The following is a 27,859-nucleotide window of genomic DNA, read 5'->3' as shown; positions in this document are numbered from 1 at the left end:
GATGAGGTTTTTCCAGACTGGTTGGTTAACACTCTATACACTGTCTGCAAAAAGTGGATTCCTGGATTATACTGGCCTCATATATCAATGCATTATTAAATAGATGATACCGTCACTTTTTGGCAAAATAAACTCTGTTAGAAAGCAAAATCTGATGAGCCAGAGGACAAACTAAATGCCGAAATGCAATAAAAACATGCAAAGCTCATCTGCATCTCGTCCTTGAGAAGATACTGTAATTTAGTATTTATCAGACAAACAGTGCAGTTACACTGAATCCAGCTCATCTGAACTCATTCATCGAACACACATCTGATAGAAAACGGCATGTGAAGGACAAGAGCACGAAGCTTTGGGAATAATGCATCTTTATGTGAAAAACATGTCAAATTAGCTGGACTTCATTAGTAAAATGTAATCACTATATCGTGTTATTTTCAGATTTACTGGAATATATCCACCAACTTCTTTTAGTTATTAGATACATTAGATAAAACCATAGATACATTTAAAAATCTAAGAAAAATCGTAAAAAAAATGTGTTACTTAAAAATAGTAATAATAATAAAAATAAAAATAAAAAAAATAATATATATATATATATATATATATATATAATTATTTAAAATATTACAGTATATTATAAGACAAAAATAATTATAAAAATTTATAAAAATACAAAAAAATTATAAATTGTAAAATAGACAGATAGAATGACAAAGATAGATAGATAGATAGATAGATAGATAGATAGATGCTCACCTCAGTTCAGGAAAGTGTGTGTTCTGTGTGTTTCAGGTGAGCTGAGAGGATCCAGACGTCCACACAGGTGCGTCAGATAAAGAACGAGTGTGGATGAGGAGTGTGAGACACCCGATGACTGTGACTCTCTCATTCACAGCCACTGATCCTCACAGCGGAGGGAGGGAGCGAGGGAGGGAGGGGTCAGGACACACACGGGACGTCCCGGGTGACAGGAGGGAGGAGGAGGAGACTCCACGGGGGGGAAGAGAGCATGGCGGGTCACACACACACATGAAGAACATACTAAAACACATGATCTTATACAGAAAACATCCCTTAGAATGCAGAATAGAGATGCACTAAAAGAGAAAAGCGGCCCAGTAATCAAACTCTGAATGCACATGAACAGGCAGTATTTCACCAGAGACGCTCTGTATTACTGATGAAAAGGTCACCGCTTTCCAGGCCGTTTGATTTGAGATGAGTTTTACAGCAGTGCAACCTGGAGATGACAAGCTGATTTCTCCTGAACGCCTCTGATAACACGAGTGTAGCGTCTGCTTGATTCATTACTACCTGAACAAGCATTGATAAACACAGGGGGAAATATTTTACCAACAGTTCCACTGTGCATTTGCAGTCAAAAGTTTGTAATAATCATTTTGATCATATTTAATGTTTTTGAAAAGAAGTCTGTTATACTTAAAGCTGCAGTAGGTAACTTTTGTAAAAATATATTTTTTTACATATTTGTTAAACCTGTCATTATGTCCTGACAGTAGAATATGAGACAGATAATCTGTGAAAAAATCAAGCTCCTCTGGCTCCTCCCAGTGTCCTATTGCCATTTGCAGAAAGTCATGCGCTCCCGGTAAGAAACAACCAATCAGAGCTGCGGTCCGTAACTTTGTTTGTGTTCAAAATGTAGAAAAATGTATATAATAAGCGAGTACATCATGAATCCATTTTCCAAACCGTGTTTTTAGCTTGTCCTGAATCACTAGGGTGCACCTATAATAAGTGTTTATATTCGGACTATTTTAGATTGCTTCGGGGATACCGCGGCGGAGTAACCCAGTACCTTTGTGATTCTTCATAGACATAAACAGAGAGAAGTAGATCCGGCTACGATGTTCTTCCGCAAGACGCAAGCAGTTCTGTTTATTAACCGCTAGAGCGTCAAAAGTTACCGACTGCAGCTTTAATAATCATCATTGTTGCATTTATTTGACAAAAGATATTGTAAAAATTTAAGTAAAGTATAATTATATATATATATATATATATATATATATATATATATATATATATATATATATATATATACACACACATATATATATATATACACACATATATACATATATATATATATATATAAATCTATTTCTGTGATTAAAGCTGATTTTTTTAGCATCATTACTCCAGTCTTAATCCAGCTTTTGATGATTTGACACAATACACACACAAAAACACAAATGCATATGATGTTTCAAGCTTTTGACCAATTAAATTCCATGACATTTCCATTCATTCAGGCATTGATATTATTAAATAAAATATTAATATTAACAAATAAAATATTTTTTATATAATCATATTGAGTTTTCTTTCAGAAGTTGATAAAATATTTTTACGAGCCAAGTCTGAAAATAGCAATTTTCCAATTCCAATATTTTGCATGATCACAGAAATCCGGTTCAAAACACAAAAACAACAGTATTTTTAGGCAAGTAACGGAACATTCAATTAAACTTTATTTCATTTTGTAAAAGAGTGAGAAAAACACAATTTCTAAAATACAAAAAGATACATCACAGAATACGTTTAAGATTTCTTTGGCTTTTTTTTACCCGTTCTGATAAGGCACATCTATTCATCTGTAAACAACAGACATCACACGCAAAGAAACTGAAAAATAATGAATAATAAAATCTAAAGAATTCATAGTGGTTGTAAAATGGCACAGATGTACTGAGATTATCACATTTCACATCGAAAAAGTGTCAAATCAGGAGAACAGTTTTGGCTTTATGATGACATTGTGATTTTTCAAGTTTGTCTGTGACTATTACCAGAGTGTGCAGAAGCAGAACATGACCAATCTGATATTTATATAATGCATAATAATATTTTTGGTTCATATTTCATGCTGCTTCTTCCTCTGTTGACTTACTGACACCTAGTGGTTATAACTGCTCTTCACAATTGTGTGGATAATATATAGTAAACAGTAGTGATCATGTCTATTAAATGTTTAAAATGTATATTTTAACAGCTGTACGATTCTAAAACAGGTTTATACTCATCATGCATTGGCTCTTCCTTAAATAGAGACATTTTCACATGCCTGTATGGAATATTTACTTCAAACACCATGTTAAATACGAATCCTGGAATCTGGTAAACACATGAAAACACTAAATAAAACACCACATCATTTGTTGAAATGTTTCCTTTCACAAAAGCTTGATAAACTGATTCATAAAAATAAAAAAATCAACATGTGGTCAAGATTATGGCAAGTATTTTAAAGTGAAAACACAACCGAGAGCATAAACTCCCTCCATTTCAGATCATTTGGCAAACGAAAGATCAAATTATGATCATAAAACTGAAATTCCTAACTACATATATGAATAGTACATAGTGGTATTAGATATATGCATGCATGTTATTTCATATACTAATATAAATGCATGTACTACGATACCTTGATGTATTTACACACAACTGAAAGCACAAAAGAGCAGAAAATGATACATTTAAAGGGACAGTGCACCTAAAAATGTTAAATCTGTTCTCATGTTGCGCAAAGCCTGTATGAATTTCTTTCTTCTGCTGCGAACAAAAGAAGATATTCTGAATAATGTTGGTTCCTATGGAAGTCAATGGCTAGCGTCAACTATTTATTTGCCAAACTATCTTCAACAGAAGAAAGAAAGCCAACTTGAGTGCGTGTAAATAGTTTTAATTTTTGACTGGATTATCCCTTTAAGTTGTAAAACGTGCTTGTAAACAAGTAAATCTGCCTTCACGAAACATTCCCAAGAAGATAAAGAGCAGGTGAATAGAAGTGTAACCCTTTCCACAGACACAGGACGTGTTGTAAACCCTCTGTGGTCACCGTGACATGCTCAGATGTTGGCGAGGACGTCGCTGGTCGTGAGGCTGACCGAGACCTGACCCGGGAGCTCGCTGTTCTGCCGGCTCCCTTTGTCTCGCAGGTTAAGGGTGTGAAGCTTCTGAAGGTCGGACAGGTCGCCAGTCAAGGTCACCTGACCCATGAACGAGTCCTTCAGAATGTTCTTGTTGTAGATCTGATTGAGAGAAGGAGGCAGATTACAGGAGGAAACACGAGCGAATCCATCCCTAATGATTGTTAGAAGACCGGCACCTGAACGCAGATCGGCTCTCTCGGCTTCTTCCTGTAGAAAACCGCCTTCACGTCGAAGTCTGGGCTCTGTGTGTCTTTGTGCACCAGCGAACGAACCTTCTCTCCCTCGCAGCTGATGATGACGTACGGGTCAGACGCTGAAATGTCATTCAGAAACAGCAAAACGCACTTCTGTTACTGCACTGTCAATTTCAAACAGGTCGGTCTCATTAAAAAAAGCCGACAGTCCTTTTTAGCAGTTATGTTTTAAATTGTTATTATTAAGAATAGTAGTACATTTTTGTCGTCATGTGACAAGCAAATCAAGAAACAGGAAATGAGATCACAGAGCTTATGACTGCATGTCAGGAAGTTATTTAAAACATTACATAACTGGAACTTTTTATAATGCATTAAGTAAAAGGTGAATTGAAATCATGCAAAAATGTATATTTAAAAATAAAGAAAACACATATTACAAATAAATATTTTAGATTAAAATACTTTTACTCAGCAAAGATGCATACTTTTTTTTTTTTTTTTAGAAGTGATAGTAAAGATATTGATAATGTTATAAAATAATTCAATTTCAAATAAATGGTGTTCTTTTAAAAGTTAATTACCAAAGAATCCGGAAAATTAAAAAAATGCATGGTTTCTAATAATAATCAGAATTTTTTTCTTGTGCATCAAACTCTGAAGATCATGTGACACTGAATACTGGAGTAATGATGCTGAAAATACAGCTTTGATCACAGAAATAAATTACGTTTTACAATATATTCAGATAGAAAAAGTTATTTGAAATTGTAATAATATTTCACAATATTACTGTTGTTGATTTTTTTGTCGTTTTGATCAAATAATTAAGAGAATTCTTTCAAAAGCATAAAAAAAAATCTAAAAATCTTACATTTCTGTATTGTAATGTACACTTGAATATATTTAAGTTGTCGGATAACATAACTTATTATCTTACTTGGCGATTATAACACTTTTGTAGAATAATTAAATAACGGCTGTAAATGTTTTATGCATTTTTCAAAAATCCTTCAATACAGAAATGATAGAAAAATGCTCAAAAATTCTAAAAATGTTAAGCGCTACAATAAATGTGTATAATAATAAGATTACACTCCTAAGGATTTTACGTGCATGCATTTTTATATCCATTTCATGATGTCAGATGACTTCTGTGCATATCACGAATGTTTGAATAGGCAGATGATATTTGATGAATCTGACGTTACTCACATCCGTCCGAGTCCTGAGCCGCGAGCCCATCTGCTCTGTGGACGTGCACCTGTGTGACCAGCTTTGGGTATCCACAACACCCCGTCCAACAGGTGTGGGGCGGCTCGTCTAACGCCAGCTCCCTAAACACCACACAGCCTTCATCAATACACTCACAATCAACGCTACACAGAGAGAAGACTGCTGTACAAAACACATTTCTGATGCATTACCTGCAGGCGGCAGGTACATCCGTGAAGATACGCAACAGGAAGTCTCCCTGCAGGCCGGGGTCAAAGGTCGTGGGAATGATGACGTAGCGGCCCTCCTTCAGGTCCTTGCGCAGAAACACACTGCGGGAGTTAATGTAGATGGAGCTGCCCACTGTTTTCTGGATGGTGTGCATGCGGTACGTCCGGTTGAGCTCCACCTGTGAGAAAACACATCTCGATCAATCAAATAAAACCGTATTTGATAAATGAAATCCTAATACTAATTTGGAGGTGCTGTTGCCAAAGATAGTGTCTGCTTTCTCAAAAAATATGTGCATTTTGTTGCATTTTTGCTTTCAATAACTATTTAATTGGGTGAACTATAAAGTCAAGAAGTTCCTGTCAGAATCACTGAAAATTCTCCTTTTTCACATGCATGACTGTTTCTGAACACATTATTTTGTGTTATGCAACAGATAGAAACCTACATGCAGAAAACACATTACATGAGATCAAAGTCTAACAAAGTCACTTTGGATAAAAGTGAGTGCTAAATGATTAAATGTAAATCTTAGCAATCACAGAACTCATTATGTTTCAGGGTTCCTGCAGGTTTGATGAAAGTAATGTAAAGATTTTTAAGACCAAATAAAGAACATGTAAGGAATAAATAAAAGGGATCACTATAAGCCTATACGATCTCTTAATGTTTTAAGTTACTGTAAGACAATAAAAGCGAGTTTATGATAATGCAATGCTTAAATAATAATAATGATAATAATAATAATTGACATGTCTGTTCTTAGAAAACAAGATTTTATATCTTCCCTTTTCATCTCCATTAAATTCATCATGATTTAAGAATGCTTAGATATTTGTATTGGAAGACAAGACAGAAATACAGAGGAAGATATTTAGTTTTCGCAGTGCATGCAACATTTAATGCCATAACTTTATGCATTTAAAGCTTTCTGCATAAGGCCTTCATTTGTGGAAGGACGAACTGAAACCACAGATTTTGACTTTTGAGTGCCAAAAAAAAAAAAAAAAAAATTCACAATGGAACGTTTTATTGACATTTTTAAACTCTGCATCATCAGAATATGTAATATTAGGCCTCTTTATCTTTTTCAAGATTCGTTTGTGCGTGTCATAGACATACTTTTTGGATATCGAAGCCGATGGCGATGTTTTCTCCTTTCCCGTCTTTGGATTGAGCTCTCTTGTCCTGCTGCTGTAGGCAGATCAGAACCTCGTCCTCGGTCTTTGTCACGTCGAACACATACTGAAAAACACACAGACGCTCTTCAGCACACGTCTACACAATAAACACACACCGTAGTGAACGAGCCCCCGCCGGCGCCGCACCTGTGGGTTCTGGAGGAACGTGGCTTTGTGGTTGATGCAGCCGCCCGAGCGGTTCAATAAAGGGTCATAATGGCGACTCCAGGAGCCCCGCATCACGGCCTCCTCCCAGATCTTGTGGATGCTCAGGTACGACGTGTTAATCAAGCGGCACAGAATCAGGTCTGTGAAATACTTACAGAAATCCTCAAATTCCATCCTGGGAGAGGAAAGGCAGCAGAGAGACAGAAAAGAACAACCATCAACAGGAAGATAAAGAGAAGACTTCCTGAATCAGCAGCTGCATGCTTTACGGCCAAATAATTCAGCTTTAACCAAAAGTACAAGTAAAACTTGACAGCACAGTGCAGCGCCTATTGATAACCATAGAACATTTCAACTTGTTACTTATTTTAGGGAATATACCGTATTTTCTGGACTATACTGGTCCTGTGACTTATAGTCAGGTGCGACTTATTTATCAAAATTAATTTGACATGAACCGAGAGAAATGAACCAATAGAAAACATTACCGTCTACAGCCACCAGAGGGCGCTCTATGCTGCTCAGTGCTCCTGTAGTTTACACTGAAAACAGAGCGCCCTCTCGTGGCTGTAGACGGTAATGTTTTCTCTTGGTTCTAAATAAATGCGACTTATAGTCCAGTGCGACTTATATATGTTTTTTCCCTCATCATGATGTATTTTTGGACTGATGCGACTTATACTCAGGTGCGACTTATAGTCCGAAAAATATGGTACACACACACACACATTTATAAAATACACAATGTTTTGAAAATTATAGTGTCATGTGAAAACGCACATGCAATATAATTCCTGTCATGCATGTAAGCCAGGCAAACCCAATAACTTTTGAAAAGATGCCAGAAAGGGAGGATGCGTATTTTTGCAATGAAGAATTAATTTAACAATGCCGCTTTTAAAGAAACATTATGCTCTATGGTAATAGACAGCACGTCACAGATAGAAATGCTAAAACATTATTTGAGATATTAACAATGATGAGAACAATGACAGTACTCATTATGTTTATCATCAAAGGGAAAATTGACAGTTTTGGGTTTTCCGGAACAGAAACATCTGTATTTGATCAAAATATTTCTTTGTTGAATATTAATCTCATTTATGAATCTCACCAGAACTCTCCATCATCCTCCACGGTCACACCAATCTTCTCTCGCTCGCTCTTACTGACTCTGTTCCACTCCTCAGAGCTGCAGATGGACAGAAACAGAACCAGATGGGTTAAGAAAAAAACAAACAAACATCATTCTTTTCCTGTTTACCGTATTTTCCAGACTATAAGTCGCACTTTTTTTTCATAGTTCGGCTGGTCCTGTGACTTATAGTCAGGTGTGACTTATTTATCAAAATTCATTTGACATGAACCAAGAGAAATGAACTAAGAGATATGAACCAAGATAAAACATTACCATCTCCAGCCACCAGAGGGCGCTCTATGCTGCTCAGTGCTCCTGTAGTCTACACTGAAGACATAGAGCGCCCTCTGGCGGCTGGAGACGGTAATGTTTTCTCTTGGTTCTAAATAAATGCGACTTATAGTCCAGTGCGACTTATATGTTTTTTCCCTCATCATGACGTATTTTTGGACTGATGCGACTTATACTCAGGTGCGACTTATAGTCCGAAAAATACGGTATTACTGTAAAGCTGTTTGAAACAATCTGTATTACATAAACTATATAAAAAAGTGATTTACCTTCATATATAACATATATATATATTTAACCCAATATGCCTTTAATGGCATATCTTATATGTTTGTTTTTGTATTTTTTAACCTTTGATTTGATTTAATAAAAAAATGCTTTTAAGAAAATACAATATTAGAATGTAAACATTTAATTACCTTCATCCAACAATTATATTCATCAACATGATTGTATTAAAATGTACAAATTAAATTAAAATTCAATGCTTTTATATGCTGTACATCAATTATGATTATTTTGATGAATTTGCAATGTAAGCATTATAAAATTAAACGAGTTAATATTACATTATTCACGTTATAGGTCACTAAACAAGTGGTTGAAGATTCCTGATTTGGAGTATTTAAATGTTGTTTTCTCTCCTAAAACCCTGCAATGTGAACACAGTCAGTACTGACTCAATGTTAACTGGCCGAAGCATGAACAAAAAAAGTATTTAAAGCATTTTACGATGCTGAAATATGACACTTGATGTTGAGTTTGTCCTCCAGTAGGTGGCATTATGAACACAAAAATACATTTTAGCATTTAAAATAACAATCTGTGGTTTGATGCATCCACAGCCTTCACATTTCCTGTTTTTTCCATATCATCTTATCATATGTTTATTTTTTACATTTTTTTTTTTACATGGGTGAGTCATGCATTCTACACAATAACTTTAATACTTTAATCCTTCTCGTTCACAAATCATGTCTCGCTCTAAATCTTTCTCTTCCTCGTTGTTTGGGAATGTTAGCATAAGGCGCATGTTGTCTAGAAACTGGGGAATTTGTTTACATGATCACTTGAAGTGCTTCTGTGCCTTAAATCAAACTATTTACATCAGGGGAAGGCTGGGAAAAACTCCAGGCTTAAATAAGGCCAAGTTTCCTCGTGTTGCACAAACAGTACAACACAAAATAGTAAATTTAGTTCCTGTTGGAGTATCATGCAGGAGTGTTTAAATGTGTTCAGGCTCCTTTATAAACCACACACGCTCGACAGTAACACTAAACAGCTTCCAGATGTTCACAAACCTGTCGCTCCACGCTCCGATCCACTCTTTCTGCCCCCACGGGTTCCTCATACGGATCATGCAGAGCTTCTCGGATTTAAAGAACGCCATCAGGCCGGTGCCCAGACGCACCTTACGCACATCAGTCACCGCATACGCATGACCTTTGACCAGGCCACAGTCTAAACGGGCTTCCATGTCCGCCTGACTCATCGCCTACGAAAACCAGAATCCAAATATGAACACAAGACTGAGATGAGACGCATGAATGCATTAAATGCTAGTGCACGTGAAGCTCACTTTAATGGAGCAGCTGATCAAGCCTCCTCGGTTGTGGACCTTCAGAACGCGCTCGAACAGCTGATTTCGGGCCTCTTCATCCTGACTGAACTTCCCTTCCAGCAGATCCATGGGCTCAGATATGCCACCAGTGAAATCCACAAGAGCGTCCCCCGTGTTTCCACCATCCAAAGCATCATAGCATCCACAGATCCTGAGACAAGAGGGACCAGATAAATGAACCAGTATTAAGAAGCATATCAGAATTGTATATATATACAGTACAGACCAAAAGTTTGGAAACATTACTATTTTTAATGTTTTTGAAAGAAGCTTCTTCTGCTCATCGAGCCTGCATTTATTTGATCAAAAATACAGATTTTTTTTTTTTATATTGTGATATATTATTACAATTTAAAATAATTGTTTTTAAATGTATTATACTTTAAATGATCATTTATTTCTGTGATGCAAAGCTGAATTTTTAGGATCATTATCACATGATCCTTTAGAAATCATTCTAATATGATGATTCATTATCAAAGTTGGAAACAGTTCTGCTGCTTAATATTTTTTCCAGAACATGTGATACTTTTTTAGGATACTTTGATGAATAAAAAGTAAAAAAAAAAAAAAAAAAAAAAAAAAAAGAGAAAAAAAAGAAGCTATGTTTTTAAAATATAAATATTTTGTAATAACAATATACACTACTGGTCAGTAATTTGGGGTCAGTTATTTTTTTTCTTCTTTCTTTTTAAATAAAATCAATACTTTTATTCAGCAAGGATGTGTTAAATTGATAAAAAGTGATAGTAAATAAAATCTATTATTAGAATATATATATTATTAGAATTTATTTTTTATTTTGAATAAATGCAGTTCTTTTTAACCTTTTATTGATCAAATATATTAGACAGCAGAACTGTTTCCAACACTCATAATAAATCAGAATATAAGAATGATTTCTAAATGATCATGTGATCGACTGATGTTACATGTGACACTGAAGGCTGGAGGAATGATGCTGAAAATTCAGCTTTGCATCACAGGAATATATATATATTTTTAAGTATATTCAAATAGAAAACTATTATTTTAAGTTGTAATAATATTTCACAATATTACAGTTTTTTTCTGTATTTTTGATCAAATAATATATATATATGGGGTTAGTAAGATATTTAATGTTTCTTAAATAAGACTCTTTTGCTGATTAAGGCTGCAATTATTTGAGCAAAAATACAGAATTATACAGTAATATTCTGAAATAGTATTAAAATTTTAAAAAACACTTTTCTGTTTTAATATACTTTAAAATGTAATTTATTCCTTTGATCAAAATCGTATTTTCAGCATCATTCCTCCAGTCTTCAGTGTCACATGATCTTCAGAATCATTCTGATATTCTGATTCGCTACTCAAGAAACATTTCTGATTATTATCAATGTTGGAAATAGTTGTGCTGCTTTATTTATTTATTCTTCTGTGGAAATTTGATAGATAAAAGGTTAAAAAGAACAGCATTTATTAAAACAAATTATATATGATGTGTGATATTGGAGGTTTTACTTGGCATAGGCTTTCTCCACCAGTGCACTCCAGAACTCATTACTGTCGTTGGAGTGGCAGTAGATGAGCTTCCCGTTTGCGGTCGGCAGTCGGTCATCGATAACAACGTCCACCCATTCTCCAAAACGCCAGAACCGAAAGTGAAATATCCCAGCATAGCTCTCCGGTTTCTGCTTGTCCCATTCCTGGTCCTTCCAATCTGGGATAACCTATAAACAGACAACACACTGCTTTTTTATAACTAGAATCAGACCTCTGATGCAGACGAGGAAAATGAGAAACAAAAACCACAAAAAAAGTCATGGAATGACATGAGCTTAGTAATAAATTAACCCTATTTAAAGCAATGTTGTTTTCCTATTAAATAAGTATTATCTTGTTTTTTTTATATATATATTTTAATAATTTACATTGAAAATTTTAGTACTTCAACATTTTGGATAGTTTCAAATTTTCTGAAATTTTAATAGCATTAGTTTTGCTTTAGTTTTTTGCATTTTCTTGTCAGTTAAGCACATTTAATCCTCAAGTCAGAATACCACAATACTAAAAACTTAGTCTATAATAAGAATAATATTTTGATTTTTACTGCATGACAATCTAATGAAAATAATCAGACATAAAAAAAAAAAAAAAATTTTTTTTGAATTACTTTAGATTTAAGTCAAATGTCCATATGCATTAGGTAAAGGGAATGTGGGGTCAAAAATAAAAAATAAAATAAAATAAAATATCCACTAGCATTAGGTAAAGGGAATGTGGGGTAAAAAAAAAAAAAATTAAAAATAAATAAATAAATGAAATAAAATAAAACAAAATAAGGCATTAGGTAAAGGGAATGTGGGGTCAAAAAAATAAACAAAATAATAAAAAATAAAAACAATTAAAATAAAAATAAATAAATAAATTATCCACTGGCATTAGGTAAAGGGAATGTGGGGTCAAAAAAAAATAAACATAAAATAATAAAATTAAATAAAAAAAGAATTAAAATTAAATATCCACTGGCATTAGGTAAAGGAAATGTGGTGTCAAATAAAATACAAATATATATCTACTGGCATTAGGTAAAGGGAATGTGGGGTTAAAATAAAATAAAATAATTAAAAGCAGTATTATCATTCAGATGCATATTTAAATAATAATTTAAAAAAATAATATCCTAAGCATCTGTTGCCTAGTGCTGCAACACGTCAAACTCTAGCAGTGAACCTCTGGTTGATTCGCTCCTCCTTCTGCTCCCAAAACTCATCCAGAGGCTCAGAGCATGTGTGGCAGAATCAATAAAGTCCCCAACTAAACCAGGCTTTCTGCCCCGCGGGGCCACAGAGGCGGGTGGAGGGGTGGGATGGAAAGAGTGAAGGCTGAGAGAGGAGAGAGTTTATTCAGTCGCACACAGACACAAGCCACAAGCGCACCGATCCTCCCTCGACTCGAAGACGATCCGGTCATGGGTTCGGAAATAGAGCTGACCTTCACCGAAGACCTGCAGCTGACGGAGGTGATGCGTCTGAGGGTGCAGTCGCTGCAGCAGAAGGGCCAGAAGCGGCAGGACGGAGAGAGACTGCTCCTGCCGCACGAGTCCGTCTACAAGCTGGACTTCAGCCAACAGGACCTGACCTTCTCCCGCTGGAACGTCAGCCTGCAAGGAACGGGACGCTTCACCGTCACTGGCATCTGCCAGCTCTGGACGCCCGACCTGACCAACCTGATGACCAGGCAGCTGCTGGAGCCCATCGGCCAGTTCTGGAGGAACGCCGGAGATCCAGACGATTTGCCCATCAAGTGTCTGGAGGCGGATATCCAGGAGTTCGGAGAGAGGATCGCGGAGCTGGCAAAGGTGCGGAAAGTCATGTACTTCCTGTTCGCTTTCAAGGAGGGAGCGACCAAAGAGAAAATCTCCTGCTCTTTGACCTTCACCAAAAACAATTAACAGATCGAGTCTCTCCGAGCATCGTATCCTAAAACCCCAGACAGGTCAGATGCTCTCTTTTCACCAATGCCATGTATTACTGATTTAGATTCATTCCTCATCCTGCGGTCCAGAGAAGCAACATTTTAGAAAGATTGTTATTTATGCATTTTGTCCGGTGAATATGTAATCCAGTGCCATTCTGATGCTTATAGACAGCTCAATAAAAAATTATGTGTCAATCATTCTGTTTCTGCATGTGAGTGTTTTATTTTATTTTTGAGTACTGGAAGGTCATCAGTCTTGACCAGCATCGGCTCTAACCAACACACAGCCGAATCAACTTCGGGAATCAATCAAAGCGCCCTGCCTTCAGGCAAGTGTCACGCATTAGTTCTGGGAAGAATGACTCACTGATTCAATGAACTGGTTCAAAAAGCCAATTCATCAGTCGTTTATGTCATCGAGTGTTTCCATTACATTTCTCACATTATCCATGAAACTGTTTTTTTCCCCAGGCATGAACATCTATAACTCGGTTTCAAATAATGGTTAAAATAGATATTAGATTTTTAAAACAGATTTTTTTTTATAATTGCAATTATTGTATTAATTTATAATATATAATATTATATAAAATATTTTATTTGCATTATATAAAAAAGTATTTTTATAACTAACGTTTCAGCTTGTCAACACCGCAAACTCAAAACATAAAAACTATTAAAAAATGTTTTGTAAATGAAAGCTGAAATAAAATATTACATTGAAAAAATGTTTATACTATATTTACTTTATGTATAACAATCTATTGAAATTAATACAAAAAGTTGTAAATTGCAAATAAAATGTAAATCAGTTTTGCATAATTATAAATTATATGCATTTTTTAATAATCCAAAAAAAAAATATCATTGACTAAATCTATCAAAATATTTTAGTTAAATAAAATAAAAAATACTAAATACTAAAAGTGCCACACAAAAAAAACTATAACTAAAAAAATTAAATAAATTAAACCTAATTAGTAAGTTTTTGTTTTATTTATTAAGTGACAAAAGCACATAATTACTAAAGCTTAAACTATAATTAGTTACACTTTATTTTAAGGTTTCATTTAAGGTATAATTCTAGGGGTTAATTTGGGTCATTTAATCTATAATTATACAAATATGTACTAAGTAATATTAAAGTTACTTAGTTGCATGTAATCCTGCATAGTGTATTGTTATTTTGTAAGTACATGTAACGTGAATAAGAGCCATCCCACAATTAAAATGATTAATTTTCCCCTACAGAGCTAGTTGCAATGCATTCTGGGATGGTTTTCTCCTTGAAGCACAGATGTGGTGTTGCCTTAACAAAATGGTCAAAGTAAGTTCTTAAATGTCAACATATGATCCCTGCCTACCTTTAAGATGAGCTTTAGCATCTTGAAATACTGGCTAGGTAGGCAGCTCACTACAAAAGAGTGTGTGTGTGTGTGTGACGCAGGTCTTCAGGGGGACGGCAGGAAGACAGGGATGTGTTACAAGACAGTAATGAGACCTCAAGAGGAAACGACACGTCTAGTAGAGACAGAACGCAGCGCTCGGAGGGAGATGGAGAGCTCGGCGTCCTGCGCACTGGTGTATATCTGTGTGAGGTGCGTTACGGCAGGGCGTCCCGCGAGGCTCTTTAATGAGAATTACGTGGACGGATGACGTACGACTGTAAGCTCATGAGTGAACGGAAAGTCTTTTTAAAAAACTTTCTCCATGCATTCGCATCTGGAAATGTGTAAGACAGAGAAACCAAGAGAAGTCGTCTCGTGGGACTCGTGTTTGTCCACAAGTGTGCATCGTTTGTGGACACAAGTTAACATGGAGAGAGGTAATAACCCCAAGTCTCCAATTAGTCAGAAGCCATCGAGGAAATCTCCCTCTCTAAAACAAAACTAGTGCTAATAATGAAGCACATCCCATGACTCTGTTTGGAAGGATTACAGTGTACCTGCAAACACGTCACGTTCTGTGTGAAATAATGAGTTAACACTCGAGGAATCACCGATCCACTGTAGAAAACAGGAACAAGCAGACACTGAGGATTTATTTCATTAAAAACAAGTCTTTTAAAATCCAAACATTCATAGAAATATTTGTGCCACACTTATACTGTGTTCTGCGTCTGACGTTTTGTCAGTATTGCAAAAATGGTTTGTGATTGTCTTGGAAACATAAGCACAGTAAAAATGTGCTGAAAACTAAAAACGATGTTGTAACTGATCTCTAAAACACATTTAAACTAACAAAATAGTTTTTGCTAATTAAAACCCATTAACTATCACCCCGTCCCGTATATTACAATCAAATCTAATCTAATCTTGAAAAACTATATCTCGCTGGAAAGGTCTAAGACTCCCAAATATATATTTTACCAATGTTTTTAGTTAAAAATGATGTAGGAAAAGTAATTTATGAGAAGAGTGCACCCTCAAAAATCCAAATTATAAGAGGAGTTTTGACCGGTTAAAAAAAAAAAAAAAAAAAAAAAAAAAAAAAAATCTTCGTTGCCTTTTTCTCGATCACATTTTAGAAATCATCAGAAGTTATATATCAACTGAAAACTTAAAATTTCAAAATTCATCCTTTAAAACCCATTTTTAAATCAGACATTGCATTACCATGTAAATGGTACATCAAAATCATGTTACAAAATGTTTTCAGTCATGAATTATAAAAATGTAGGTTTGTATCATGCACATTCATCTCTATCTTCAAAAACGTGAGTGACAGTTAAGGGGTTAAAATATAGCTGAAATAAAATATTTCATGAAAAATTTAACTTATAAAAAATTTTTTTATAAAATGTATAAAAAATTAAATGTATCTATTTATAAACCTTTTTATTTATAAACATTTATAAAACTGATTTCATTTCAGTTTGTTGCCAGGGCAATATTTCTATAACTTTCATTTAAGTACCAAAATGAGGTAATACGAAAAAGACTAGAACTAAAAAACTGTTTTTTTTAAGTTTATTAGATATATAAAAAACTAACAAAAATACAAAAAAAAATAATTAAACCAATCAGTAATGTTTTGCATTGTTTTTAAATTTGCATTACAGAAGTTTTGTAAAACAAAAAAAAATTAAATATTGAAATATTTCTAACAAATATTAAAAAAGATTGCTCAAAAATGTTTTGTCGTGGAAATGTTGGCAGGGCAAGTAAAAATCATCTTGGTTGAGCCCTGATTTTACAGACATCAAGAACATTGTTTTGACGTTTTGAAGGATTCTGTGCCGTCCAAAGATATTAATAACTCAAATGTACAATCACAGAGTTGAAAAAATCTGATAAAACCAGACATGATGTGAAAGCGTTCAGACTGAACAAGGCATGCTGATGTTTTAACATGCTTCAGTGTTTCAGACTCTTTAAAGGACACACAAACACACTGCTGCTCATGAAGACTGACACAGGTATCTTCCAGGCAATAATTAACCCTGCGGGGTTATGACGAGCGAATATGGTGTGAATGTGTCAGTCTAGACTGAAGCAGAATGATTTCCCACAGCATAAACTCTATTTAACTCACCTCTTCTGACTAGTAAGGTGCAATCCTTCTCACTAGAGGGAATATTAACTTTCATCGACATTTAACCTATTCATTAACCAAACTAATGATAAGAGAGCGGGCCGCTGATATCACTGAGCGAGGACACCCTTACCACAGTAATCACCGTTTCAGACAAAATATCAGATTTACTAGAGTTATTTTAGTTAAAATGAAGGTGGTATTAGCCACAACTGACATCTAAACAAAACAAAAAAATGAAATAAGTAAAATAATTGAAATGTAAGATCCAGCAAGGGTTTGTTTTAAATTTACTGTACTTGTATGCATCTCTTCTGCTTGCCAAGGATGAACGTATTTAATTAAAAATGCAGTAAAAAACAGATAAATTGTGAAATATTATTACAATTTATAATAACTCTTTGCTATTTGAAAATATGTTCAAATGTAATTTATTCCTGTGATGCTCCGCTGTATTTTCAGCATCATTCCTCCAGTCTTCAGTGTCACATGATCCTTCAGAAATCATTCTGATATGATGATTTGTTGCTCAAGAAACATTTCTTTCTTAATATTTTTGTGGAAACAAACAAACTTTTGACCAGTACTGCATATGTATAGAAAGCAACTAGCATTGCATTAAAGATTAACTATTTATCAGTTCACGCATTCCCTGGGAATTGAACCCATAACCTTGGCTTTACCGGCGTCGTGCTCCGATTTATTTTTTTCTGCTGGTTTTTCAGCGTTTTATTGCATATTTTAAGACGCCATGTCAAGTTAAAAGAGTTGACACAATTGTATCCAGATGCACTGAGAAAGAGAGTTGTGACATGGATCGATCTGCACAGACAGCAATTTCACTATATTTGGAGCAATTTCCAGTAACCTTTTAAAATAGCATTTTATTCTGAGGAGTGAATAATTGTACTACATCTAAGTTCAGTTTAATTTAGTTAATACTTAAAACGGAGAAAACATTTTTTTAAGTGCAAAGAGGCAAATTAAAGGCATTGATGGCCAGAAAAATAATATTCATATGTAATGCCACAGTTTAACCACTAGATGTCCATGTTTTTTTGTTTTTTTTTTTGCATTTGAATGTATATTTAGACATTATCAAACACTATTTTTATACATTAAAAAGTTGTATTACATTCCAGTATTATTTTAGGATATTCACGCAAGCATACATCATAAGTGAATATTAAAAAAGGCAAGCAAATACAGAATTAAACAACAAATTCAACCTCCTACAGGGAGAGAAAGATTGCAGAAAGACTAAAACCTTAAACATATGACAACTAGCATCTGGTTATAGTCGCTATTAAGGCGTTTCTCCTATTTCTAAGTGAAATTATAGTAAAAATATTGATTATCTAATGAGAAACGTTACGATAGCACACTTCTTAAATACCACTACGGTCCACAGTCCTGAGAAATGAATGTTAAAATGTAAAAAATGCTCTAATTTCTTCAATTCACCAGCGAGTGTCCTCGAGAAGCACTGAAATGAATGGGCTTCAAAACTGGATCTATTGACTGCTCCATGACACAGCTCCTATGCTCCTATGGAAGCCTAAGGGAGTGTCTCAACTATTTCTCAACGGCTCTGATGGTAACATCTAATGAACATGAACTCACCTTCTGCCACAGAGCTTCTCTGGAGGCCAGACTGGAGCAGGCCGCCACAAACCAGCAGTTTCCCAGCTGCCCCTGGTTCAGGTCATGAGCGCTGATCCCGTTCACAAACAAGTGTGGGTCTTCACACAGCTCCTGTTATACAGACAGACAGACAAAGAGATTCCCATGATCCTCTATGATCACACATGTATTAAAGAGAGTCAAGTTACAGAAGGACCGCAGGGCAGTGTGTTTATGTCACCGGTTATTAATCCAGACATGTTTTTTCTGTTCTTGGTTAACATGTTTAGTGTGTCATAGATGTGCAATGACTGCTGAAATTGCATAATGTTCTAACTAACCATTTAAAAGCTTAGTTTAAGGATTCCTTTTGTCCTGAAATGAAACAAACATGGGGAAGCTGGTTTTTCTGGTTAAAAGTCAGCATGAAATTCAAGATATTCAAACAAAAAAGACAGAGACTGACTAGCATTTTTTATTTTATGCCGATGAGACTGGTGTTGAATGATTAATTAAAACTTGAATGATTGGGGTTTAATTAAATCAATATACTATAACCACATTTAGGCACATATGCATTTGGGAACGCAACGTGCATTATTAATTTCACCTGATTTGTAAGAAGCGTTTATGAACCTATTGCTAACAAAGAAAAAAACTTTAAAGGTTTCCTGTGGTTTTCCAGTAAAATTAAAGATTAACGATTTAATGGTTGAAAATTAAGAATTTAAGATGTAATTATAATTCTTATTAATTATCATTCCTATTGTTGTTAATAATAACGGTACTAAAAATAAAACTATTTTTAATTATATTTTAATATGAGTTAATATTAAAAAAAATAGTTAAACTTTTTTTAATTATTATAGTATTATTATACTTAAAATGGATTATTATTATCATAATTATAAATAATAATTATTATTATTATTATCATATTATAAATAATAATAATTATTATTATTATTATTATAAATAATAATAACTATTATTATTATAAATAATAATAATAATTTATTATTATTATTATTATTATTATTAATAATAATAATACTAATTATTGTTATAATAAATAATAATAATAATAATAATAATAATAATAATCATAATTATTATTATTATTATTCTAAATAATAATAATACTTTATTATTATTATTATTATTATTATTATTATTATTATTATTATAAATAATAATACTAATTATTGTTATTATAAATAATAATAATTATTATTATTATCTTTATTATTATTATTAAGTCATACTGATAATATAATGATAAAATTGTTTAAAAAAAAAAAGTAATAATTTTTTGGGGCCAAAGTATGCATCCCTACACTACAAACATGGAGCTGCACAGTCTTTCTCCCTGCCCAGCTTTCCTCAACACAACATCTAGTATTGTTTCAGACATCAGCTGCAGTGAGGAAGAGCTGCTTCATGTGACAGTCATTAGTGAAGGTCTGTTTTGCCACCGGCCAGAGATAACAAAACAGACTTGAGCTTTAACAGAAACGCTGCGGTTCATGAAACAGGAGCTTTCTAGTAGGAGGAACACTGCATGGCACTTGTTCAACTACATAGCACTCACATGCCTGAACAGAACAGTCATTCATGATGGACGTCCTGAACGTATGAGGCAAACATGCTGCTCTGTGTGACCTTTCTAGTGGTGTTTACTATTAAGCATGCTTAGTATTAAACCTTGGGTTGTTTCTGACATGAAAGATTCCTCAAATTGCAAGTTTGTTGAAGAGAAGTAATAGAAGTGATCAAATGCACCATTTTTACCTGGTACAGATAAAAATTACGGTAACAAACACGGCTACATTAGCCGCTCACTAGATAAAGCAAGCTTTAAGCTCATCTAACAAATGACAGTCCACTTAAGGGTCAATTAAAACCTCATGCATATTTAACTAGTCCATGGATTGCAAAAAAGATTTCTCCCAGAGCCTTTAATGGACTGGATTCAGTTTTAATTGACAGATCTTTACGGCTTGTTTCTGTGTGATGAGCTTCAGCTAAATGCTGCTGAAAACAGCAGGGAGGAGAAGAGGAGAAACAACACATTTCATACAGAACAAATCATTACATTTATGTTTTTTTTATTTTTTTATAAAGACAGTCTGCACTTAAAGGTTGTGCTTGCTTATGAATTTCTAAAGATGTGTCAAAAGCTAGTCAAAGATGCTAATACACCCCAAACGTCTGAATGGTAGTGTATTGAATATTACATATCAAAACAGATTTATTAATCATTTTTGCCACGATCTACATACATCCCAGCTCAGGTTTATTTATATTCTAAGAAAACATTAATTTATCCCAACACTAGACTTCAGTTATGACTGCTAAAGGAAACCAGTCCTGTACACAAACCTTTACTCATGCACATTTCTAAACAATAACTATTATAATCTCTGGCTAAATATAATATTTGCAAGCATTCAGAAAGGAGTCAAGCGGGGGTCTGTGTGAAGAGGCTATTGTTTCAACTATAAACACTTTATCTGGCGTGAGTTTTAACATGTAAGTAATAGGTGTTGTGCAGTTACACAAGATCTACGGCCAAAAGAGCCACACCTTCCCTACACACACAGATCAGATCCGATCAGTGATGACGTGAACCAGCCGTAAAATCAACCCTCAAACGCTTCAAGTGCATTAAAGTTGTGAAAGGGCACTTATTATCAAATCTTTGGATGAACCAGTGCTATCTGCTTACTACTGCTTTTACTAGTACTTTCTGTTCATATTATAATTCTGAAGCGTAAGTGTTAAATGAGCAGATTTATGATATGAGAAAATATATAGTTTCATACTGTAATCCTAAACTTCAAATGTTGAATTTTCAGATTTTAAAAATAAATTGGATTTATTTAAAGAAAAATAGGTAAAAAAGACTAATTACAAGTTTTATACTTTAATCCTAACTTTAAGTGTTCGATGATCAGATTTATGAAATAACCCTGATTATAAAACAATTAGTTTAATAATAAAATATGAAAAATATACAAATATAGTTTCATATTTCAATCCTGAACTCCAAGTGTTCAATGATCAGATATATAAAATAACTCGGATTATAAAACAATTAGACTTATTTATTAATCAAATAGGAAAAATATACAAATATAAGGTTCCATACTGTAATCCTGAACTTCAAATGCTGAATTATCAGATTTATAAAATAATCTGCATTATAAAATAATTGTATTTAATTAGTAAAAAAAAAAAAAAAAAAAAGTTAAAATGACCAATAATCAGTTTCATATTTAAATCCTGAAATTTAAGTGTTAAATGATCAGATTTATGAAATAAACCTGATTCTAAAACAATTAGGTTTATTAACTAATACAATAGGGAAAACAGACAAAATTAAGATGCAGCTTAAGATAGAAATAACTTGCATTATTTGCATTCGTGTGGTGATTGCTCCTTACCTTCGGTCTCTTCCAGGTGACTTTTCCGATGCGGTTCCCGCTATAGAAGAGTGACTTGTCCACAGCGGGGAAGACGGGGTCTTCAAACAGAGTCCCGTTCTGCTGGCACTGTTTCCTCAGGGCTGAAAACTGCTGGCCTTCAAACGGCTTCACTGACGAGAACATCCTTCTGTCTGGAACGACACACGGACTAAAGATCATGATGCAGGAACCTGACCTGGACGCTGCAACACCCCTCACTGTGTCTGATCTGTTCCGCTGTACGTGTGTGTTTTCAGAGGAAATATGATTTATTCAGAACAGGAACTGAGTTTTGGCCGTTTATATAATAGAGCAAAAAGCCTAATGTAGAAACAGTTTTGGATGCGTGAGTTTGACATTAAAGGAAGTGTTCAGCCAAAAATTTAAATGTGCTGAAAATGTTCTCAGCCTCAGGACATCCAAGATTTGGGGAAATGTAGCATTGCATCACTTGCTCAGCAGTGGATGCTCTGCAGTGAATGGGTGCCGTCAGAAAGAGAGTCTAAACAGCTGATGAAAACATCACAATAATCCACAAGTAATCCACTCCAGGCCATAAGAAAATTTAAAAAGATAGTTTACCCAAAAGTGTTGTGTTGTCTGAATGCTGTATACCCTTCTTTCTTTTTTGGACCACTAAAGGAGATTTTTCAAAAAAAATGTCCCACGTGTGCTTGTCCATATAATGGCAGTGTATGGTGATCAACATAAAGAATTTAAAAAAAGATGCAAAAGTATCACAGAGTGGTCCCATGTGACAAGCCATTTATTCCAAGTGTTCCAACATATAATTTAAAGAATATCCTGACTTGGCTGTTGGTCTCAGTGGAGGACTGTGTGTTCAGGACACTATTAGCACCACAGTTCACTCCGATTCGCCCAGGAAAAGCACCATTTGCATGAAAAAAATCAAGATTAATAAAAAGCAACAGAGACCAACTGGACACTTGGAATATACGGCACATGTCGCATGGAACCACTCTGTAATACTTTTGCGTCTTTTATAAAAAGCTTGACATTGATCTCCATATACTGTCATTTTATAGACAAGCACGCATGGCACATTTTTGTTAAAATCCCTTTTCGTGGTCCGAAAAAGAAAGAAGGGCACACGGGTTTAGAACAACAACAGGAAGAGTAAATGATGACTTCATTTTCATTTGTGGGTGAAATATACTTCTAATGTCTTATGAAGCCAAAGGCTGCATCTTTGTGAGAAACAAATGCATCATTAAGATGTTTTCAACTTCAATCCGTTGTTTCCAGCCAAAATCTACAATCCATAATAACATTTCCTCCAGTGAAATAAAGTCATTTCCTATGGTCTCTCACATCAAAATCCACACACATATTTGTTTAGAGCTGTTTTGGCTTGTAAGCGGTACTTGATCTGTGCAAATTTCTCGCCTGAATCAGAAAGCAATATTATGGATAGAGGACAAGGAAACATTACCTTATGAATTGTAAGTTCCTTGCAAAAATGCAGCTTTTCTCTTCTCAAGATATAACTTGCTGGACTGGAGGTGCGGTGGATTACTTGTGAATTATTGAATTATATATATATATCAGCTGTTTAGACTCTCATTCTGACGGCACCCATTCACGGCAGAGCATCCATTGCTGAGCAAGTGATGCAATGCTACATTTCTCCAAATCTGTTGAAGAAAAACTCATCCTGATCTTGGAGGGTGTGCACATTTTGAGCAAATTTTGATTTTTGGCTGAACTATTCCTTTAAGAATACAGTGGATATCTCTTTAAACAAAACACAAATGAAAATCCAGAGGTTCTGACATTCTGCTAAACATCTATTTTTGTGTAAAATATAATAATAATGATGTTCTTTCCACTAGTCTAAAAAGAATAAATGTTATGGAAGAAATCTCAAAATTGACCAATGCCTTAAAAGCAATGGTTTTGGCTGCATGTCATTAATTTGGGTTTGGAATGACATTGTGGGAACTATTTCTTATGTAAAACGGTTTAACTTCCATGCAAAGCACATCTAAAAGCCACATGAGCAGTGAGACGTGACTCAGTATCACAACGTCAAACCAGAAGATCCAAAAAGAGGAAAAAAATTCAGAAATTGTCTGTAAGTATCTGATAAAGATGACTGGCCCCTCCTTTAGTTTACTGTACGCTTCTGCTTTTTGCTCTGGTGTTCATCACTCTTGATAGAAAAGAAAACCATGGGGTCGTCCTGCAGGATTTACAAATGAAAGACAAAGCCCATTCACATCTGCACACAACCATAAAAGCATTAGACACGACTGTGAGAGAGAAAAGATCGATTCGGAGCTCAGCTGAATCAGTTTAAGACACCATACACCCATCCAGACCGGAATTACTGAACCACACCATTCCACTGACAGCACAAAAGATCCAGGTTTCTGAAGACAAACACTATACAACACATGGATCTTACTTCTGGACAATCAATTCATGAGAATGAGTCAGCCATGGCATAGTGTTTTTCCAGAGGGTGTGTCTTTGTTGACATATAATTTGAGCAGTTTAAAAGGTCTCAGAAAGCTTCTGGATGCTTAAAATGTGTCAATGTCATTGCATTAAAAAAATAATAATAAAACATGCGTCATCTGTGCTCAATTTTCGTAATATTTTAAGATGAACACTTACTGGACTGACGCAACTAAGGTTTATGATAAAGTCTGGAATGTAAAATATTCAGTATAGAAAACTAAAAGCAATGCACATTGTGTCACAAGGACTAAATCAATGTTCCCATAGTGTTTGCAAAAGTTTGAGCTATCTGGATAAGAATTTTAAATATTTTTAAAGAATTATCTTCGGCTAACCATCCAGCATTTATTTGACCCAAAAACAATATTGTGATTCGTTTTTCTATTTTAAATAGCTAATTTTCTATTTTAATATATTTTAAAATGTAATTTATCTCTGTGATGCACAGCTGTATTTTCAGCATCATTCCTCCAGTCTTCAGTGTCACATGATCTTCAGAAATCATTCTAATATTCTGATTTGTTGCTCATTTATTATTAGCATTAGTATTTAAAACAGTTAAGTAAAAATTGTCAGGATTTTTTGCTGAATAGAAAGATCCAAAGATCAGCATTTATCTGAAATAAAACGTTTTCATAACATTATACATTACACTATTAATACTTCTATTTAGCAAGAAGGCTATAAAATTGATCAAAGGTGATGATTAACTTATTTATAATGTTACAAAAGATTTCTATTTCAGATAAATGCTATTCTTCTGAACTTTCTCCATATCAAAAAAACTAGAAAAAAAAATCAACTCAGCTGTCTTCAACATAACAAAAAAAATGATAATACATGTTTTTTGATCTGAAAATCTTCATATTACGTTTATTTCTGAAGATCATGTGCCACTGAAGACTGGAGTAATGATGCTGAAAATACAGATTTGAAATCACAGGAATAAATTAAATTTGACTTTATATTATATTTCACAATATTATTGATTTTGCTGTATTTTGGATAAAAAATTGCAGGCTCTATTTTATAGAGATTTTATTCGTCAGTGTTCGTCAGGCTTGGAAACCACAACTTAAACAATTCTTCATATTCAAATTAGTCAGGACCACAGAACTCTGTCAACTGTATGAATGTATCAAGTTCGTTACAGAGTGTTACAGTGTAACTTTTCAACATTCCAAACACGCGCGAACCCGAGACATGTTTCAACAGAAACACTCGAAGCGTTCTCAACGGGAGAAAGCCCCGCGATATGCTTCTCTTGAGAGGGAACACCCCAGACACTTGCACACATTTGAAAAATACCCCAGTAAACATGATCTGAAATGCCGTCATTTACCTGTTTGAGGCTGAACTGATGCTTTCTATGGTTTACTGCTCCATCAGACACGCTCGTGTCCACAGACTGTGTGTTTGTGTCTATTTCCTCGTTTATTTCATGTTCTCCGGACTCTGAGGGAGGGGCCTTCACTGCTCAAGCACTCGTGGGCGTTTTTACAACATTTATCAAAGAGGAAACACAGGGCGAAAATTATTATCGAGCCACAGAATTCAACTATTTTGAGAAACCCCTTTACTCGCTCGTTTGCTATAGCCAGCTGAGAAAAACAAAACAACAAACGACAGAAAAACACAAAACATATGGTTTAACGCACTATGATGATGTTTAAGGTTCCTGCTGCCACCGAGTGGTGATTTTATATTGAGGATCAATCAGAACTGAAACAAGCAGGCAGAATTGCGATTACTGTGACTAATAGTCTCTATTCGGGTATTAATAATAATAATAATAAACTAATTTATATATACATATATATATAAAAAAAAAACACCGAGTAGGGCTAGATCGCATACAGTGTCACGTGACACCTGTTACTTTTCGCAGCGCAGGTCACGATGAGTTCGTGCATCGATTTATTTCATTTAATCAGATGCTAAGACTGATTTACATCTTCTTAAAATTGGCGGGCAGCGTGATCTACCACATCCATACAAAATCAGCAACTAATGAAAATTTGAAATAATTTAAGACTAAAATACATTTTCTCTTTCCCATTTTCCTTGTGAAAAGAAAGAAAGAATATCTAAATCAGTGGTTCTCAACTGGTTTTGCTTAAGATCCCAAATCTTACAGTACAGTTTAAAAACGTACTGTTTTACTGAACCAAAAAAATAATATAAAATAAAACTTTCAAATGCATTAAAATAGATCAAACACTGGCCCAAATTATTAGAAGCAATATAATCACGAATCACTTTGTTCTGAAATACATAAAGTATGTATATATGCACACTTTGACATTAAATCAAAAGTAAAAATCTTATTTCTTTCTTTGTATTAAAGGGATAGTTCACCTTCAGTTGCTGGTGTTTTTCCCATACTATGGAAGTCAATGGGGACCAGCAACTGAAAGTGAACTGTCCTTTTTAAGCAGTGTTTTCCCTGCTCTCCATGATTTATCAAGATGGTAATGCATCACTGACAGAAATCTATCATCTGCATGAACAAATATGACTTTTCTGCTGATGTATTTCACTGAATGGATACAATCAGATGTTTATTTTCTTAAAAAAGATGATTAATCATCAATTTTCCATTTGTTCCTCTGCAAAAATTTAGCAAAGTATAAGCATGTGTAAGTATTTAGCTAAGTATAAAAACCTAAAAAAAATTTTTTACTGAAAATAAAACAAATCAATTAGTTCAAGTGTTATTTTACTATAATTGAGACACCGTTATAATTTTTGTTCATATTTTAACTTAGTTTAATTTTTTTAATTCCCATTTTAGTTAAAGCTTTAGTAATTTATTAATTTTTTTCATTCTTATTAGTTTTTGTTGTTGTCTATATAGTTTTTATTCAATCAATTTATGATTTTAGTTTTAGTTGTGAATGAATAAACAAATGCACCTTATGGAGTTAACTAGTTAGTGTTCTTTCATAGTGAAGACACTGTGGGCATTGGTTTGGTTGCTCAGGAACACTTCGATGTTGATAATCCAGACGCTATAGGAAACAGCGGGAAGAACGAGTCCGATGAGCCTCAAAGATGTTAAGCAGAACAACAAACCCAAGAGTTGAGATCAGCAGTTAGTCCACATCCAAAGATGAAGATCAGCATCATTAAAATCTACAACTATGATGAAAAAGGCAATCCATACAGCCACATCAAAGACTACGGGATGGACATGATTATGAGATGAAGTCATCAAATATTGTCTAATAACTGAATCTGACTGGACAATTAACTTGCTATCAATGTTTTTTTGGTCAAAAT

The 27,859-nt window shown here is 34.3% G+C and overlaps 2 protein-coding genes across 2 annotated transcripts; one reads left to right on the top strand and one right to left on the bottom strand.

Moving 5' to 3' along the window:
• Positions 1-2,473: 2,473 nt before the first annotated feature.
• On the bottom strand, positions 2,474-26,068 carry LOC113061430 (calpain-5-like). Its single transcript, XM_026230529.1, has 13 exons — positions 25,920-26,068; positions 22,073-22,245; positions 18,627-18,758; positions 11,511-11,719; positions 9,963-10,155; positions 9,685-9,878; positions 8,069-8,146; positions 6,934-7,129; positions 6,728-6,850; positions 5,587-5,783; positions 5,375-5,496; positions 4,142-4,278; positions 2,474-4,064 (listed from the first exon to the last, which is right to left on the bottom strand). The coding sequence occupies exons 2-13, from the start codon at positions 22,235-22,237 to the stop codon at positions 3,882-3,884; spliced, it is 1,929 nt and encodes a 642-aa protein (XP_026086314.1). The 5' UTR covers positions 22,238-22,245; positions 25,920-26,068; the 3' UTR covers positions 2,474-3,881.
• Positions 12,611-13,666, top strand: ompa (olfactory marker protein a). Its single transcript, XM_026230531.1, has one exon. It carries the CDS (start codon positions 12,859-12,861, stop codon positions 13,441-13,443), a length of 585 nt encoding a protein of 194 aa, XP_026086316.1. The 5' UTR covers positions 12,611-12,858; the 3' UTR covers positions 13,444-13,666.
• Positions 26,069-27,859: the final 1,791 nt, after the last annotated feature.

Source organism: Carassius auratus, chromosome 43, assembly GCF_003368295.1.
Source record: "Carassius auratus strain Wakin chromosome 43, ASM336829v1, whole genome shotgun sequence".
Classification (NCBI taxonomy): domain Eukaryota; kingdom Metazoa; phylum Chordata; class Actinopteri; order Cypriniformes; family Cyprinidae; genus Carassius; species Carassius auratus.
Note: the sequence above shows the minus strand (reverse complement) of the source record. Positions and strands in the feature narration are given on the sequence as shown.

Bases quoted from the DNA above. Each gene is read 5' to 3' on its own strand.
- LOC113061430 (XM_026230529.1), bottom strand. From the start codon at position 22,237: ATGTTCTCGTCAGTGAAGCCGTTTGAAGGCCAGCAGTTTTCAGCCCTG. The intron at 6,851-6,933 runs GTGCGGCGCCGG...TGTGTTTTTCAG, and splicing joins CGTTCCTCCAGAACCCACAG to TATGTGTTCGACGTGACAAA. The intron at 5,497-5,586 runs GTAATGCATCAG...TGTGGTGTTTAG, and splicing joins GATGTACCTGCCGCCTGCAG to GGAGCTGGCGTTAGACGAGC.
- ompa (XM_026230531.1), top strand. From the start codon at position 12,859: ATGGAAAGAGTGAAGGCTGAGAGAGGAGAGAGTTTATTCAGTCGCACA.